The sequence below is a fragment of the Limulus polyphemus genome, unplaced genomic scaffold (assembly GCF_000517525.1).
Source record: "Limulus polyphemus unplaced genomic scaffold, Limulus_polyphemus-2.1.2 Scaffold3419, whole genome shotgun sequence".
In the NCBI taxonomy this organism is placed as follows: Eukaryota; Metazoa; Arthropoda; class Merostomata; order Xiphosura; family Limulidae; genus Limulus; species Limulus polyphemus.
In genome coordinates this window covers 90747-107920 of record NW_013669029.1, presented here as the reverse complement: position 1 = coordinate 107920, position 17174 = coordinate 90747, and the positions used below count along the sequence as shown (strand labels likewise).

The following is a 17174-nucleotide window of genomic DNA, read 5'->3' as shown; positions in this document are numbered from 1 at the left end:
GTATAGGTGAAGTTTCTCGGAAAGAATTTTTACGTCAAATTATCAAACGAGCAGATACGTAAAAATATGTTCTAGAAAGTTTTATAATTCAATGTCTGGTTTACAGAGTAATGGGTGGAATTTTAGTAAGTTTACTGAAGTTTAACTGCAAAGTTTTATTATGATACTTTTTTGTATTAATAGTTATTTTTAAGTTGGAGCTTGATTTTGTTTGGTATGTGAGACAAATTTTTACCAGGAGTTTAATTTCAAGATTTGAATTTGAATTATAGTTGCCATAGGAATAGTAAATTATACAGGGTTTCCATAAATTTATTAATCATAGAATGAGAATTTCATAAGAGAAAGAATTGTGGTTTGTGGTATAATGGAGGCTAACACTCTAGGTTTTACAGGTTTGTCCATGGTCAGTGAAGGCAGTAGTATATCTTGAAATGGCCATTGTTCATAGCTTAAAGGATGTTCAGATGGTAATCATCACAATAACATTGGTCATTTGGACATACAGTAATGCCATATCTGGTACTTTCATCTTATAAATAATGTTTTTCACATACCCCCATCTAAGCCAGTGGAAAACAACTTCAAACATATCTTAATATAATCTCAATAATTCATGGAAGCACTGTGCAAGATTACAAATAACATACATACGAGTAATATTATTAGAATAATGACCTTATGAGTAACTTGTACATCAAAAACTGTACTTGGAGGAAGAATATGTCAATATTATTCTTAATCATTTTTCCACCTGCTTTATTATAAGTAAATGCTAGTATATCAGTGTTATGGGTATGGAACTAGTATAGTGTAATGAAAAATATTATTTCACAGTGATAATTTGTTATAGTGTAGTTATATACAGTAGTCATGCTCAAATTTGTTGTTACAAAAATATTTATTTTACACCTCTAGTAACAAGAGAAGCTGCTTCCCCAGAAGAAGGATTGTTTACAATCTTTGATTTTAAAATAAAAAAAGAGAATTGTGATGAAGTACCCAAGGAAACTGAGGTAATTTGTAGATTAAAAACTTGTATTCAGATTAGAGCTGAGTGATTAACTCAGTTAATCAAAATAATTAATTACCAATGATCATTGATGACATTGACTTGTGTCACATAAAATAACTGATTAATTAAAATTACAACTAAATGGATTAATGTCACAAAAAGAATTAATTGAAGTTAGTGTTTCTGATTGTTACTTTTTATGATTAATCATCCAAATAATCAGAATATTCCAATTTAATTCAAAGTTTTTCAGTTTAATGGTTTAGTGTCACAACTCACAAAAGTAATCAACTAATTAGAATTTATGTTTCTGATTATCACTATTTATTCCAACCATCCAAGTCTTGTGAGAAAAACTGACATGTTGAATGTAATTGATTAATGAGCCTCATGATTAATTTATTAGCAAATTCCACTAACCTCCCTGCTCTAATTCAGTTGATATTACTCACCTCTCCACAGAACAAATAGCTAGCACTTGACATCACTACCACAAAGGTTTTGCACATGCACCAAACCATTATAAGAGCTCTAACCCTTACATGTAATAATAACAAGTAAACCAAAATCTTATTTTTTCTTTGGTATTAACATCATTTAAACATGTAGTATTCTTATGCATTTTTACTTAACAAAGGATTTTTTGCACTGTACCTAACTTTGATATTGAATTTAATTTTCATTTAAAAATTCAAATACAAATTATCAGGTTTTCTGTATTACTTTGATTTCATTATATAATAAAACTATAAGACTTGGGGCATGTGTTCCAGAAACTGTTATGTGATTTCCTCAAATGGAATATTGCACACCATCACTAACTTTGGAATAGGGTTTAATTAAGCTGAAGCTGATAATCAACTTGGTTTTAACAAATAGAAGATGACTTAAAAAAGTATAAAGGAAGAAAAGAAGGAAAATGTGACAAAAGAAAAAAAAAACAATTGATGCTAGTGATAATGATATTTGCAATTAACTCTTTCCATACAGGGCTGGGTGATATGACTAACCATTTAACCATCATAGTTCCATACTACATCTTTTAATATGTTCTGTGTATCTTCAAAAAATTTGGTAAGCTTTCAGTAAACATTACAAGTGTTCTGTACACAAAAAAATCAGATTTTTTAATTAAGTATTTTTATTAAAGATTTGTCCATTGATATATGGAGTCAGAGTATTGAGTACAAAGTGATTTTCATGTCAAGATTAAAAATGCCTTTCTTTACCTGATAATCTTCAAATTCCTTTTGCATAACCTCTAAAACCTCCTAAATAAATTTCAAATGTTTTTTATTAGTAAAATTTTATATTTCATCTGTTATTTTCTCTACCCTAACTACAGGCTTGATCAAATTGACAGACCTTCTAACCATCATAAAAAATAAAAAATAAATTTAAATTATTATTAAATTTATCTTTCTAAAATGATTGTAGATTGTAAAAGAAAACTACTACTGTTTATCCTAAATAGCTTAAGGTTCATAACAGTCTGTATCTATTTGTACTTAATTTTATTGTTTTATTGCCCCTTCGAACCATGTCTAACTAATAATTCAATCACACAAGTTATAGATCACTCAATGAACTCATAGCCCATCTTACCATATTGAAAGACATAATTCATGTGTTGCTTGCAAGCATGCTTCATGAAGAAGTTTTCTTTTTCATTATTTTACCTAATATCATATTATCTAACCTAATGAATTTCTAATTTTTACATTTTTAGTAACTTTTATAAACATAAATAAAGAATATACATGTAAAACAAGAAATATAGTACTTACCTTTGACCTCTTGTTTTTTGCTGATGGTTGCCAATGAAATTTAAGCCTACTTTTTTATAATGATGGCACTAGTATACTAAATAATTTGTATTTGCTTAAATAATGCACCTTAGGACACCTAATAATAACACATACAAAGCAGATAATGTCCTCTAACTATTATAATTTAACTGGCTTTCTACGTAGGACAAGAGAGGCTTAAAATAATTCCATTTGCTGTTCAATCTGAGCACCAGGAGATTTACTTTCAAATTAAAGATGAAATTGACAATTCTCTCTTCTGAAAACAATGTTGCATTATATGTCATTTGATAAATTAAAACATCAGAGAGATTACTGATAATTTGTGAAAGAGAAAATGTGATAGGTGGGTGTGGCAAGTGGGTCTGTTTTTCTGTTTTATGATTCCTTAAACAAATTAGACTTTGCCTTAGTAATATCTATATTATGATGAGTAATTTAAGTTAACTTCTGTACTTCAGAGAGAATACTAAGTAAACTGAACTAAGTAAGAAGGAAGACATAGAAAACAAATGTCATGATTCTCATGCTAGGGGAGATTGAGAATTTTTTAAATACTTCCTTTCCTACTTAAAACTTATATAATTTTAAAATTTGGTTTATTACCTACATTTTGATACCAAGTCTGTTTGTATGCATTGATAATAAAGTACTTTAATTTTTAATGTATCTGTGTAAATGGGCGTAACAGGCACTTATTGATCTATCTTAGTGAGTGTGTTAATTTAATTTCATGGATCTTGTTGAATAAGAACTTTTGTATCTATATTTAATAAGTCTGTTAAGCCTTGTGTGCTGTTGCTAGTGGTAGGGTAGATAAGATTTTACGTTGTATCTACATAAATATTGAATACAAGTCTGAAGAGGTTATATTGTCATTGTATAGGCAGTGGTTAGGCCATTTTTGTAGTACTTTGTTCAGTCTTGGGTTTCTTACCTTAGAAAGGACTGAATTGTTGGAAAAGGTTCAGAGGAGGGCATCTAGCATGATACCTCGGATGCAGGGGTTATCATATGACGATAGATTAAGACCTCTGATCTTCTTTTCTTTTGATAAAAAAGAAGAGTTAGAGGTGATTTGATTGAGGTGTTTAAGATTGTTAAGGGAATTAACAGTGTTGATGCATCATCTTTTGTCATTTAATGGTAAGAATGTTAAGGCTAGAGGACACAAATATAAATTTTGGTATAAAAGAAATCATCTTCAGCTAAGACAGCCTTATTTTTCTGATAGGGTGTTTTTGTGCTTTTGTACATCAAGTGGTTGGTTCAGAAATGCATATCAGCGGCTCAGTGGTAAGTCTGCTGGCACACAACACTAAAATTCTGGTTTTGATAGCAATGGTGGGCAGATCACAGATAGCCATTGTGTAGTTTTCTGCTTAACAACAACAACTAATCAACCAACTATGCAGAAATTTGATTTTTGTTTAGTAGGTTCTAGAAGTTAGGCAAGTGAAATATGAAACTAAACATGAGAAGAAGTATTTTTATTCTCAGCATGAAAATCCCCCTTCACTAAAAGTGATTCAGTCAAGGCTTCAGAAATTCACAGAGAAATTTTTTAAAAAATTTTTATGTTTTGTATACAACAGATTAATGTTTAGTAAAAGTTTGCCAATCTTCTTGAAGATAAACTGAGCAAATTCAGAGTTTTAGTATGTGTATAGCTTCAATGCTCTGGGAATTGATCTAACTGACCAGACAATACTTAAAGAGTTAAGCAACTCATCCAGCTTGTCTAACCTTCTATGGGGAGAAGACACTTTTCATCTCTGGCTTCCCCCTGCCTCTGACTGTTAACATTCCCCTGGATTAAATCTTGGAGCTGGATATGTGGATGACTCCAGACACATTTTTGTGATATTACTTGCATCGTATTATGGTCTTATCAGCTTTTGGGTTTTGTCTTTCTCCAGTCTTCACAGAGGTGATTTGTACATACAACAACAAAAAAACACTTGTCCAATCTTGTTAGAGGCTTTAAGATATGACTTGTTCATTCAACAACAAAAAGCGAAGAAAAAATGAGACATAGAAACCCAAAGAATGACCAGCTTTGTCTCAAAGGTTTTACTTCTTTATTCCAAAATCCACATCGAATAGGAAGTAGGAATACCAATGCATTCAGTACCCTGGATTTAATCCTAATGGTGGAAATGTGGATGAAAATTGTTGCATGATAAGACTCAAATCATACTTTTTTTTAGAATGTCTGGCATGATCACAAACAGCCATATAACATTATGTCTACTTAACATCCACATGCTGCTTCTCTGACCTCACATTGTTACATTTCTCTTTAACATCTTTCCAAAATTTAGTTGCCTTGTTTGTCAGCTCTACTTTTGTGCTGTGATATTTATTGATTCAACAGTTCACTACCACATTTTGGTTTCTCTCTGATAAATGAGTTTTTATTTTGTGATTTTTTTTTCATTTGTTTAGCTGAGATATAAAATTGTTGAGGTATTTCAGGAAGTGCTATCTCCCTGTTGGCCAAGAATGATGCCTTAGGTAATGATAATTAAAAGATTTAGTTCTTCATATTTTTTGGTATCACATCAGTGACAACTTGAACTGTCATATTTTATCTAGTGAACTGGTCTTACAGGAGATTTATTTTGGGCCAATAATATTGGTTTGAGTTTGTATAAATCCATTGTTGTTTAGTTTGTTTTGTTATTTTGATGTTTTCTTTTTGGATCAGACTTGAGTTTGGTGATTGCAATTTGCTCGTCTAAGTCTCACCTTATTTATATGTTTTTGGTAGACAGGAGTATCATGGTTTGAAATTTTTCTCAGCTGTTAGTCATCATGGTTTTACCTATTTGTAACCGATTAATTGGTTTGACTTAAGATGTACTAAGCTTAACAACATGATCAATTAAATTAACGTGTTTTCTTCGTGTTTAATATTTATTATTCACTCTTGGAATAGATTATTGAATCAGTTCTTTATTTCAGAACAAAATATATAAAGTAAATCAAACAAACTGACATTAACATTATCATCTCAGCTCTTATATTTACAATAAGATAGTAATTAAATCATTGTACATGCTTGTTTCTGTATTTCCTTGCACACTATAAAGCATTTAAGGTTCTGAACTTTTATATCCACTATTTGGTATGGCCAATTAAGTGAACTTTCTTTACAGTTGAATATTGATGCATGACTCTTGTAACAGTACATATAAAACTAGGTATAAAATAAAACAAGTAATAAAGGCTTTTAGTAGCATTTAGAAAAATCTATAACCGGTTAGAGCCTTGAATTGATTTGTAACTGGTTATTCAAGTAATTATTTATTGGTAGGTGACTTTTTTTTCACCTTGATTGGACAAAACTTGTTTTTCAGAATTTAAGGTATTCTGTTTTTTTATTCTATTTATCATAAACTTCAGTTATGAATGTTTATATGGTGATTGATGTTACTGGCTTTTTTATTATGAGGAGAAGTCAATAGAAAGCTGACCTGTTTGTCATTCTAACATCATAATCAGTGTTTAATTTACTTCTTTAAGTTTGTCAACATGCACTATATTAGCTGAGACATTTATTTTAAAAGACTGACATATCTTTGTGCTTAGAAAATTTACCTTAGTCCCTTCTTTTTTATTTGTTTTTTGATGAAAGCTTTGTTTTTTGTGTTTTTGCTGTTCTTTTTTTTTATTTTGGCCACAACAGAAAAGTTGTCTTGTTTTCTTATATGTGATAATTAACAAACAGAATGATGTATATTGAATTATGGGCCACATCTTTTAATGATTGACTTTCAGGATTAAACCCAACAATTCACTTTATTATGGGAATTTCTGTTTTATTCTTATTCTTAGACAGCTGTGGCTCAGTTAATTAAGGAGATATAATTATCATAATTGGAAGAGAATAAAATACAGGAATTTTGTCTCAATAAAGCCGAACATGTGGAAAAATGGCTAGTGTTATACTACATTATGCATGTTAAAATACTGGCGCCAGGCATGGCCAGGTGGTTAGGGTGCTCGACTCGCAATCTGAGGGTCACCGGTTCGAATCCCCGTCACACCAATCATGCTTGCCCTTTCAGCCGTGGGGGCATTATAATGTGATGCCCACTATTCATTGGTAAAAGAGTAGCTCAAGAGTTGGCAGTGGGTGGTGATGACTAGCTGCCTTCCCTCTAGTCTTACACTGCTAAATCAGGGATGGCTAGTGCAGATAGCCCTCGTGTAGCTTTGCGCGAAATTTAAAACAAACCAAACTTAACTGTACTTCATTTAGATACAACAAGTGCTCCATGTACAACTTAACACAGTTCTTCTTGTCAGCATGCTGATACTACTTATTCTCTCGTGAACGTTGTTTGCATGATTTTTCAAATGCAAAAACCAAAATATTGGAAAAGGAATATTAATAATTAAAATGACAAAGCACTTTAGGTTATATTCATGAATAACCTGTATTTAAAATATAGAAATGCTTTATACATTAATTTTTAGTATGGTGTTTTCTTTTTGAAAGTTAGATATTAGTTTATATGTTTGTTTATAGCTTTAAGTTGTGTTTTTGTAATTCATTCATTATTTAATTTACAAAAGCTCTTGTCATCAAAATATTTATTTTTTCTTTTGTTTAGAAGTTATTCATCAAAGTAAAACATGAACAACCTCATGATTCACCTCAAGATGGTGTTATTTCCAAGTTCAGTGAGAGTGATGATGAAGTTGTAGGTTTTTCAGAACATGATGTTATAAGTTTCGAAAATGAAAATGAACCAAAACATGAATTGCAACAAATTAATTCTGGGTTACAACTTTTATCAGGTGAGTATAGCTATTCATTAAACGTATGATGATAGACACTAGAAAAGAAGTGTAAAGTTATGCTAGCTGTGTAAATTTTTATAGAATAAATGCTGTAAAACAGAAATAATTCCAGGATTTATCTAGATTCATAATAATAAAAGAACACAATATCATGTATAGCAATAAGTGAAAATTCCACAGTAAACGGAACAAACTGTCAGAAGTCTGATATCAGAGAAACAAGTTTCGACACATTCGTGCATCCTCTTCATTTTCATGTTGTCTTCTGAGACTGAAGAGGATGCATGAATGTGTCAAAACTAGTTTCTCTGATATCAGACTTCTGACAGTTTGTTCTGTTTACTGTGGTATTTTAATTATCTAGACTCATTTATGTAATGACATCACTGCTTATAAGTCATTTGTTCTCTTGTGGGAACACGTGTAGAGTTTCTTGGACACATAGTTATTAAAGACAATAGTCTACAGATTCTGCTAAAGTCAAAACAATTGTCCTAAACCAACAAACAAGAAGGAAGACCAAGGTTTTCATATTTTTGTCTTAATAAAAGTGAATTGTGGCAAACTCTTCCACAATAGCAGCACTAACTAAGGTCAAATCCCATTTTGGGTTGACTGAAGATAGTGGAAAGTGATTCCAGTCATTAAAATGTGTCATGGCTGATGTTCCAGTATTAGCTTATCTTGACAGCATTGCCCCATTCATTCTATATACAGTGACAGTAGAATTGGAGTAGTGCTGTTGTAAACACAGGTTGGAGTGGACTGTTGTAGTGTAAACAACTAAATGCTAACATCTACTAAATGTCATTACTGTATGAAGAAAGACCTGCTTGTAGTTGTAATGTTAATTGAATACTTCTGGCATTACTTGTATGGTTGAGGATTTACTGCTAGAGTACATCATACATTGTTGATGTGGCTGAACCTTATAGTAGTTGTAGATATGATCTCTTGTTAGATCACAATGGTCCATCAGCACATCTTGGCTCCACACAGCAGATTGGACCAGCAGTATAACATAATGTAATGTTTAGGGACAACTAGGAACCTATTGGTCCATTTCAGCTGTCCCATCTTCTAAACTAAACTAAAATTATGAAATAACTAAATTAGAAAAAATAAAATAATCAAAAATCTCAAAGCCAGCCCTTATCATTCATATGGTTATAAAGCTTTCTCATAAACTCACTCAAATTTACTGCCTCCACAACATCCGAAGGCAACCCATTCTAGAGGCCAATCATCCTGTTAGGAAAATAAAACTGTCTTACCTGAAGAAGACTCCTACCTTGCCAACATTTATATTTGTGTCCCTTAGTCCTACTATTCTCACCTTAAAGTTTGAAAAAAGATGATGCATCAACACTATCAATTCCCTTTACAATTTTAAATACCTTAATCAGATCCTCCCTAACTCTTCTTTTTTCAAGAGAAAACAATTTGAGAGATTTCAACCTGTCCTTGTATGACAACCCCTCCATCCCAGGCACCATTCTGGTAACCCTCCTCTAAACCCTTTCCAACAATTTAATGTACTTCCTAAGGTAAGGAGCTCAAGATTGAACACAATATTTCAAATGTGACCTACGCAATGAAATTATAACTTCTTCAAACTTTTTTCAATATTTCTGTATATACAACCTAAAATCCTATTTGACCTTCCACTAGTAACAGCACACTGTTTGGATGGCATAAGAGACTGATCAACCATTACATGAAGATCCCTTTCTTTCATGGTGCTGTTAAGCTTATTCCCATCCAAATTATACTTATAATTTAAATTATCAGCCATGACATCAAACCATGAGATTGATGAAAATTCTTCTTATGAGTGGATACTGAACATTAAAAAAAAAGGTGTGATCTGGAGATATCTTGGATACTACTTACCATCGAGTAAGGTGAGAATGGTGAACATAGTAAAGAATAACCTAATGTTTGATAAATTAGTGTTATATTGTTGCTACAGCTTCTGCTTGTGTGGCACATGATCTGTAATTCAGCCAGCGATCCCTATTTCTCTGACACTTGAGGTTCTCTGAATGTAACATGATACACACATCAGGGGACACCAAGTGGGTCTTACAATAGTGACAGAGATTATCTTATTGCTTGCATTTCCATAGAGATATAGAGTGGTGGTGTAAACACTATACTGCTTATGTGGCTCAAGAATTGTAGCAACAGAGAAAATCTTGTCAGCAAGTTGTAGGTTTTTGTTCCAGAGAAAAAAGCATCGTTTTTGTCAGACTACTTCATGAACCTGACAATAGATATTGTTACATCATGATAGTAATTTATACTAAATGGACTAAAGCATATTTACTGGCTGATATTTTGACTCAAGCAGTCACCAATACATTCACTGAACAGAAGATCGTTTATTTTGGAGCACCAGATGAGATTCCTCAAGGAGCAAAATTCCATGGTCAGCTGTTTCATGAGTTGTGTATGGTATTGGACATGGTGAAGATTTGTGTTTCTAACTTTGTGAGCTTAAATCAGGCTGAGAGGGATTGCATATCATGTAATGGAACTGTATTCAACCAGTTGTTCTATATATATATTAATGTTTGAAAGTGAAATTATTCTGACAGTAGAACTAACATAGCTCTCTGAGTTTCTTCAGGTTATTTTTCTGTCTGGCTCAGAATGTCATCCAATATAATGCTCAATGTTGTTGGTTTTGTGCAACATCTTCCTCATCATGAGTTGACTAAGTAAAATGCCATTCTCTTGAACTGGTAGCATCCATCTGGTGACACAAAGGCTGTATTCTTTTCAGATTCTGTCTCCATTAAGATCTGCCAATAACCTTTACTGAGGTTGATCTTAATAAAGAACTTGGCCCCATCTAGTTTTGCCATGATAACCTCTGGGTTCCCTATAAGTTTGGAGTCAAAATTTGTCACAAGTTTCAGCTTCTAGAACTCTATGCAGAAGCAGTTTGAACCATCACTCTTCTTCATGATTACCACTGGTGAACAGTGAACTCAATTTGAAGACTCAATGATTCCAGCTCCTAACATTACCTTGACTTCTTGCTTGATCAGGTCTTTCATTGCATAGGGCATCTGGTAGGATTCATCTTGACTGGATCCCTGGTCGTGGAGGCCCAGCATGGACAGGTGGTTAAGGCGCTCCACTCATAATATGCGGGTCGCAGGTTCGAATCCCCATCACACCAATCATGCTTGCCCTTTCAGCCGTGGGGGGCATTATAATGTGATGCCCACTATTCATTGGTAAAAGAGTAGCCCAAGAGTTGGCGGTGGGTGGTGATGACTAGCTGCCTTCCCTCTAGTCTTACACTGCTAAATTAGGGATGGCTAGTGCAGATAGCCCTCATGTAGCTTTGCGCGAAATTCAAACCAAACCAAACTTAACTGTACTTCATTTAGATACAAAACCCTGGTTGTGGTCTCGATCTTGTGTTTCACAAGGTCATCTTGCCTGGTCTATCTGTGAAGACTGGCACAGTAGATCTTGTAGCTCTTTCTTCTGCTTGCCAATCAGTTCTTCACTGATGTTGACATATTTGTATGCCTCGTCTCCACCCAGTAGTCTTAGGTCATTTTCTATAACAAAGTCACCCTCTTCTGGTTTTGCATCTATGACAGCCACACCTTCAATGTCCATCTGTGCCTCAATAGCTGCACATGTTAGGTATTCTTCCCTCTTGAAGTACCTCTTCAACAGATTGATGTGGTAGATCTTGATATTCCCATCCACTTCCACCTTATAGTCCATCCTGCTAAGCACTTCCTACACTTCGAAAATCCCTTGCCACTACAGGGTGAGATTGTTGTTGTCTGTGAGTAGCAGACCTTGAAACGACAATCCTTGGCCTTGTCATGGAAATGCAAATCAACAGGTCTCCAGTCAGCTTCTGAGGTCTAACATGTACTGGTATGTGTTCCTAACTTCTGACTCTTCTTCTCCTGTTCATAGTTCTTACATTGTATTGGACCTCATACTGTTCTTTCATACAGTAACTCAAAGGGTGACAATCTGTACTCGCTTGTGGGACTTGTCAGTAAGTAAACAATGCTGTTTGCATGTACATGTACCAGTCACATGGTCTCTCCTGGCACATCTTCAGTGTGCTCTTTAAGATTCCATTGACACTCTCACAAAATCTATTACATCTGGGGTTGTATAGGGTGTTAAAGAGCTGCTTATTGCTGATGAGTTTGCACACCTCTTGCATCAGTTCAGTAAACTGGGTTCCCTTTGTTACTTAAGACTTCTTTAGGAAAGCCTACTCTGCAGCCACATCTAGGAGGGCTTCTGCTAGTCTCTTCGTCTCTAACTTCAGCAATGCAGTAGGTTCTGGATAACATTTCACATAGTTGACTACTACCAGCACGTATCAGTTGCCTTTGTCAGATACAGGTGCTAATGGCCTGATCAAGCCCACAGCTATTCTGCTGAGTAGCTCTTCTAGGAAAGGCATCTCACCCAGTGCCACCTTGACTACTTTCCCTCTAGTTACTGTCCTTTGCCAGATTTGCATGACCTGAAGAGTATGGTCACATCTTCACTGACCCCTGGCCAGTAGATGTTGCTGGTGATTCTGTTTGCTGTCTCCTTCACTCCTAGATGTCCTCCCCTAATCGACTTATCAGCCAGCTTCATCATTTGAGTCCAGTATTTTGTTGGTACTATGATCTGTTTAACTTACCCAGTAGAGAACTGCCTTGATAGATCTGGTTCAGCACTCCCTTCAGTTCTCTATTCTGTAAATCCCTTTCCCCTTTGTCTTGTGCTTGATTTTCTCTTGAGCACTGTCCCAAAGTATCTGCAATGAAAGGTCTTTTTTTCTGTGCTTCGCGTTCAGTTCCTGTAGACCTACATTTGGGATCTCACCTTTCAAAACTTTCAGGGGCTTGATGTCTTGCTTGCTTTTCTTTTTTTGAGCTCTTGTGGTGACTGCAAATGCCTCATCAGTCTTCTTTCTGTCTGGTTCCGTCAAACTTCTTCTACTGCCTAATACATTGCCAATCACCAAGTTGTAGATGGGTACCTTCATAAACATGGCCTCAAGGTGTCCCAACCAGTATGGAGTGTCCACCTTTATTCTTGCTACGGAAAAATTTTTCATTATCCTATCAATCAGCACACACACATGTACCTTGCCTGTCATTTGGTCATCAGATACTACACTGGTAGTCACTGCTGCACCTAGTGTCTCATAGGACATTCACTTTCTTGTCCCCCGACATAACTTTCACTTACTGGCATGTTAAGGTTTGTTGGCATCTCTGTTTATCACATGCTGTGACCACCACTGTCACTATTAATCCATTTGCTAACTTGAGTTGACCATCAGTCATACACTGTTTAATCATGATGATAGCACTTCCTTCTTGTGGTGAATCTGACGAGTTGTCTCTATTCTGTTTTTCTGGCAGCAGCATCCATAGTGACAGTCACTCTTTTCTTGTTTCTTGCCACCACCATCTTTGTATGCAGCTCCAACTGATTTATATTGAGATTTCTGCTGTTGATTGTTGGTGACAGACTTGCACTCACTCACAATGTGCCCCATTTTATAACAAACATAGTATTTCTTCTTCCTTTTGTCTATTAACTTCTTGTCACCTTTGGTAGCATCCTGCTTCTGGTCAGCCAACCCTGGTTTCAACTTTAACTGGCTATTCTTGGACTTGCCAGTTATACTCCATCCATGATCTTCTATATACTGTTCTGCTAGCTTGATTGTCTTGTCCACATCCTTCAGTGCTTTTTCTTTTACGAACAGTGACATGTCAGTGGAGCACGTGATACTAAATTGTTCATGTATAAGTATACCTGCCAGTCCCTCAAAACTATCTTCACACTTGGCCATGTCAGTCTAACTTGTGAAGTATTGCCACAGATGTGCCACAAACTAAAATACAGTTTCTCCGGTATCAGGTTTGACTTCTCTGAACTTTTAGCAAAAACCTTCCTTGGTAAGTTCATAGCATTTCAAAATGGCCACTTTTAACTTGCCATAGTTCATGGCATCTTTGGGTATCAGGTCCACATACACTTGTAGGCCTTTTCCTCTGAAAAGTGGGCTGAGACAGACTGCCCAGTCAACTTTATCCAAATTCTGACTTTGGACAAGTCTTTCATACCCCTCCATGAAAGCACCATGTCGTCTTTCTGTTCATCAAATTTGGGCAGGTTGGGTCAACTGGCCCTGACCTCGTTGTCACTCTGGGGTCCTTCATATTTTCGTTGGATGAGCTTGATCAACTCAATTTGTGCTCTTATTCTCTTTATTTTCAGTCTCTCTTTTCTCTCCTTTCTCAATTTATATTTTTATTCTCTTTTTTTTCTCTTCTCCCTCTACTTTTCTTTTTTCTCTTTTAAGCTTTTATTTCATGCTCATGTTCTTCTTTTAGTCTTTCTTCCTCTCTTCGCTTTTCTATTTCTAGGTCTTGTTGTTGTTTAACAAACTCTTGTAGATCTCTATCTTTGAGCCCAAATTGCTCGCTCTTCTTTATCTCTTATGAAAGTCAGTTGACATGGTTGTATAGCGTGGTTGTAATCTCTACAATATTTTTGCCACCACTACAGCTGTGTGTATATAGGCCTACTTTGCCTACTGTTGTTTACGTCTACTTCCATTTACAACTTTATATTCCTGGCTGGCTTGCCAATGTCAGATTGTTATAGGTATGGATAGACCGGATTCTTTACAGTAGGTGTCTTTGACTTGTTGGCAATAAATTTCAACAATAAACAAATAGCACACAATTCAAACATATATATATATATATATATATATATATATATACAAATGCTCAATATACTGTTGGTTATTACAATTGTATCTAGAACTTAAAGTAATTATCTCCTTTTTTTTTGTCAAAGTCCACACAGGCTGGTTCAATTACTTTAGAACACAATTTGACAAAACATATTATTCTCCTTGCTCTTTTATTAAAATACAATGTGATAACTTCACTTTAGAAATTGCCACTATACATTCTTCATGGCTAAATATGCAGTCATGCAGTCCAGATCTATCTCTATCTGACTATGTTTTGCTAATTGTATTTAACTAACTCAAACTACATTTTACTTGTATTTATAGCCCGACAAAGGCCTAGGATGTGCTACACACTATGAGACATTATGATGCAATAATACTTAAAACAATGAGAAAAACAACAAGCACCAATTCACAACAATTGAACTACACAATCTATGATTTGTATGCATCTACATAAACAAACTTACAATAAATTATTGGTTCTAAAAATAACTAACTTGAACATTTATGCTATACTTAAATGGAAACAATCGTGTATATTTGATACCTTGCATAATTAGCATATCAGTGTTTTCCTGCTTTTATATATCTTTTTCTTTTCATACCATCACAATTTGTGGTTTTCCTTATAACAATTTTTATTTCTTATATTTATGCTTTTATTTTTGCATAATGAAGGTAGTATTTCCGATATGTTAAATGTTTTTGTTGTTGTTTTGATTATTGTATTTTTAAAGGACTTATTTGTTGGATATTATTTCTATGGGCATTGTCTATATTGTCTGGTTATGAGAAGATGCATATAAAGGACACTTTTTTATTAGGACATTCTAAGAATTTGTTCTAGAAACTTCTAGAATTCTCTGTCTTGTGTACAGAGTAATAGGTAGAATTTCAGTAAGTTTATTGCTGTATCATTTTAAGTTTTTATTATGATTAATCAATTTTCATATGCTTTATTATAATTAAAAGCAGGCACGGCACCATAATAATTTGAAAAATGTAATTTGACTATTATAGAAAATGTGTCATTTCATTGTGAGAAGTTATTAGAATTTAGTGATGCACAAGTGATATTCAAATTTTTTATTATAAAAATGTTTAATTTCTATACCTGTAAACAGGAGATGCTGTTTCACCAGAAGAAAAAGCTCCATTTTCAGTCTTTGATTTTAAAGTAGTGAAAGAAGAATGTGATGAAGTACCAAAGGAAACTGGGGTAAATGTGTAGATCAGAAAATTTTATCATTGTCTTCATAGTTACTTGCAGATACTTTTAAAAAGAACAACTTGTTTAATGCACTATACTCTTTAATTTATATCACTAATTTGATGCAGGTATAGCTGGGTTATTGACTCGTATAATCAATATAATCGCTTATGAGTGTTAATTACATCAATTAACCCTTTCCACATGGGTCAAAGGCCATGTCCCATTTGTTGAACTACTATTTTATGAATTTATGTCAATAAGTTTGGTATCAAATTGTAGATTATATTACAACTTTTAGTGTTATACATCATTTAATTTCTTAGTTTAAAAGTAAATATTAAAAAAACACCTCGAAACATCGATTTTTGTGTGTCACGTGGTATTTTGAATGCAACACTAGTTCAAATTACATATTGTGATGTCAAAATACAAAGCCTATAGTTTCATACAAATTAGGAACTCAAGTTACAACTATTAACAAGCTAGAATATAGAATAAGAACCTCTTTTCTGTTTGCTGAGATATTGCTCATGTACTGAATCAAACACAGTGGCCCTGCTCACCTCTTTCCATTTTTGGAAACACTCTCTGTCTATAACATGTGACTAACCAATCGAAAGCTCAGAATGTCCCCTAGTAGCTTTCTCAGCCTTTTTTAAGTATTACGACATCATCTCTTTCTTTCTTTACAAATTGTCAAGCTGGTAAGGTAAGTTTTTAGTCTGCTCGAAATTTGATATTTTTTTAAACCCAAATACAGCTTAATTGCTAAGCTTGATAAATTATTGTGGAATTCTATGGTATCAGTATAATAATTTATGATTTTATGGTTATTTCAAATGTATATATATAAGACCTAAAAAAAATTATTTCATTTCACATCCTCCATGTGCAAAATTTTGTAAAGCTTAGCAACCTAAGACAAGCAGCAAACAAGTACAAAGGTCGTAACTAGAATAGATAATTGTTTGGTTTACTTTTTTATTTAATGTTCTATGTTTTAATAAAAATAAATTTAAGAACTTATTTGTAAATAGTAATAATGTATATACATATGTATAATAATTGAAATGTGACTGTATTTACAAAATACTAGTCCACTAAAACACAGCCAAGACAGATCACTTTTTAAAGACTAAAGGTCAGTTTTATATTATTGGATATGGTAACATGAGTGCACGTGAGCTGCATCATTGTAACTTTGGTATTGTTAGCCAGGCACAGCTGAAAGGTCAATATAATAAAAATAATAAATAAATAAATATATATATATATATATATTGGTGTACTTTGGTGAAAGATTTTCTTGTAGGCAGATTTTGTTAAACAAGACCGATGTCTGTAGGTTTACTTTCTTCTTAGAATTCTTCTCGAGAAGTCGATAAGCCGTCTTAACGTTGTTAGAAGAACGGGTAAAAGTTGTAGATCAAATGGAGCCATCAAAGAACACTGTGCCCGCATCCACAACCAAATACTCACACATCAGGACCTAGTACAAAACACCAAAGTAAACCGCCGATTTAATGACTTCACAACTCTTCAAATACACGAAGC

The 17174-nt window shown here is 33.8% G+C and overlaps 1 protein-coding gene across 3 annotated transcripts in view; it reads left to right on the top strand.

Moving 5' to 3' along the window:
• Positions 1 to 17174, top strand: part of LOC106469311 (gastrula zinc finger protein xLCGF3.1-like) — a 33945-nt gene that overhangs the window by 4511 nt on the left and 12260 nt on the right. For 2 of the 3 annotated variants that reach the window (XM_022397799.1, XM_022397798.1), the window contains exons 2-4: positions 919 to 1016; positions 7446 to 7632; positions 15532 to 15626. In XM_022397799.1, coding sequence (XP_022253507.1) covers positions 919 to 1016; positions 7446 to 7632; positions 15532 to 15626 — 380 coding nt within the window. Of the gene's footprint in view, positions 1 to 918; positions 1017 to 7445; positions 7633 to 15531; positions 15627 to 17174 lie in introns of those variants that run through there. The other variant, XM_022397797.1, reaches the window with a different exon arrangement.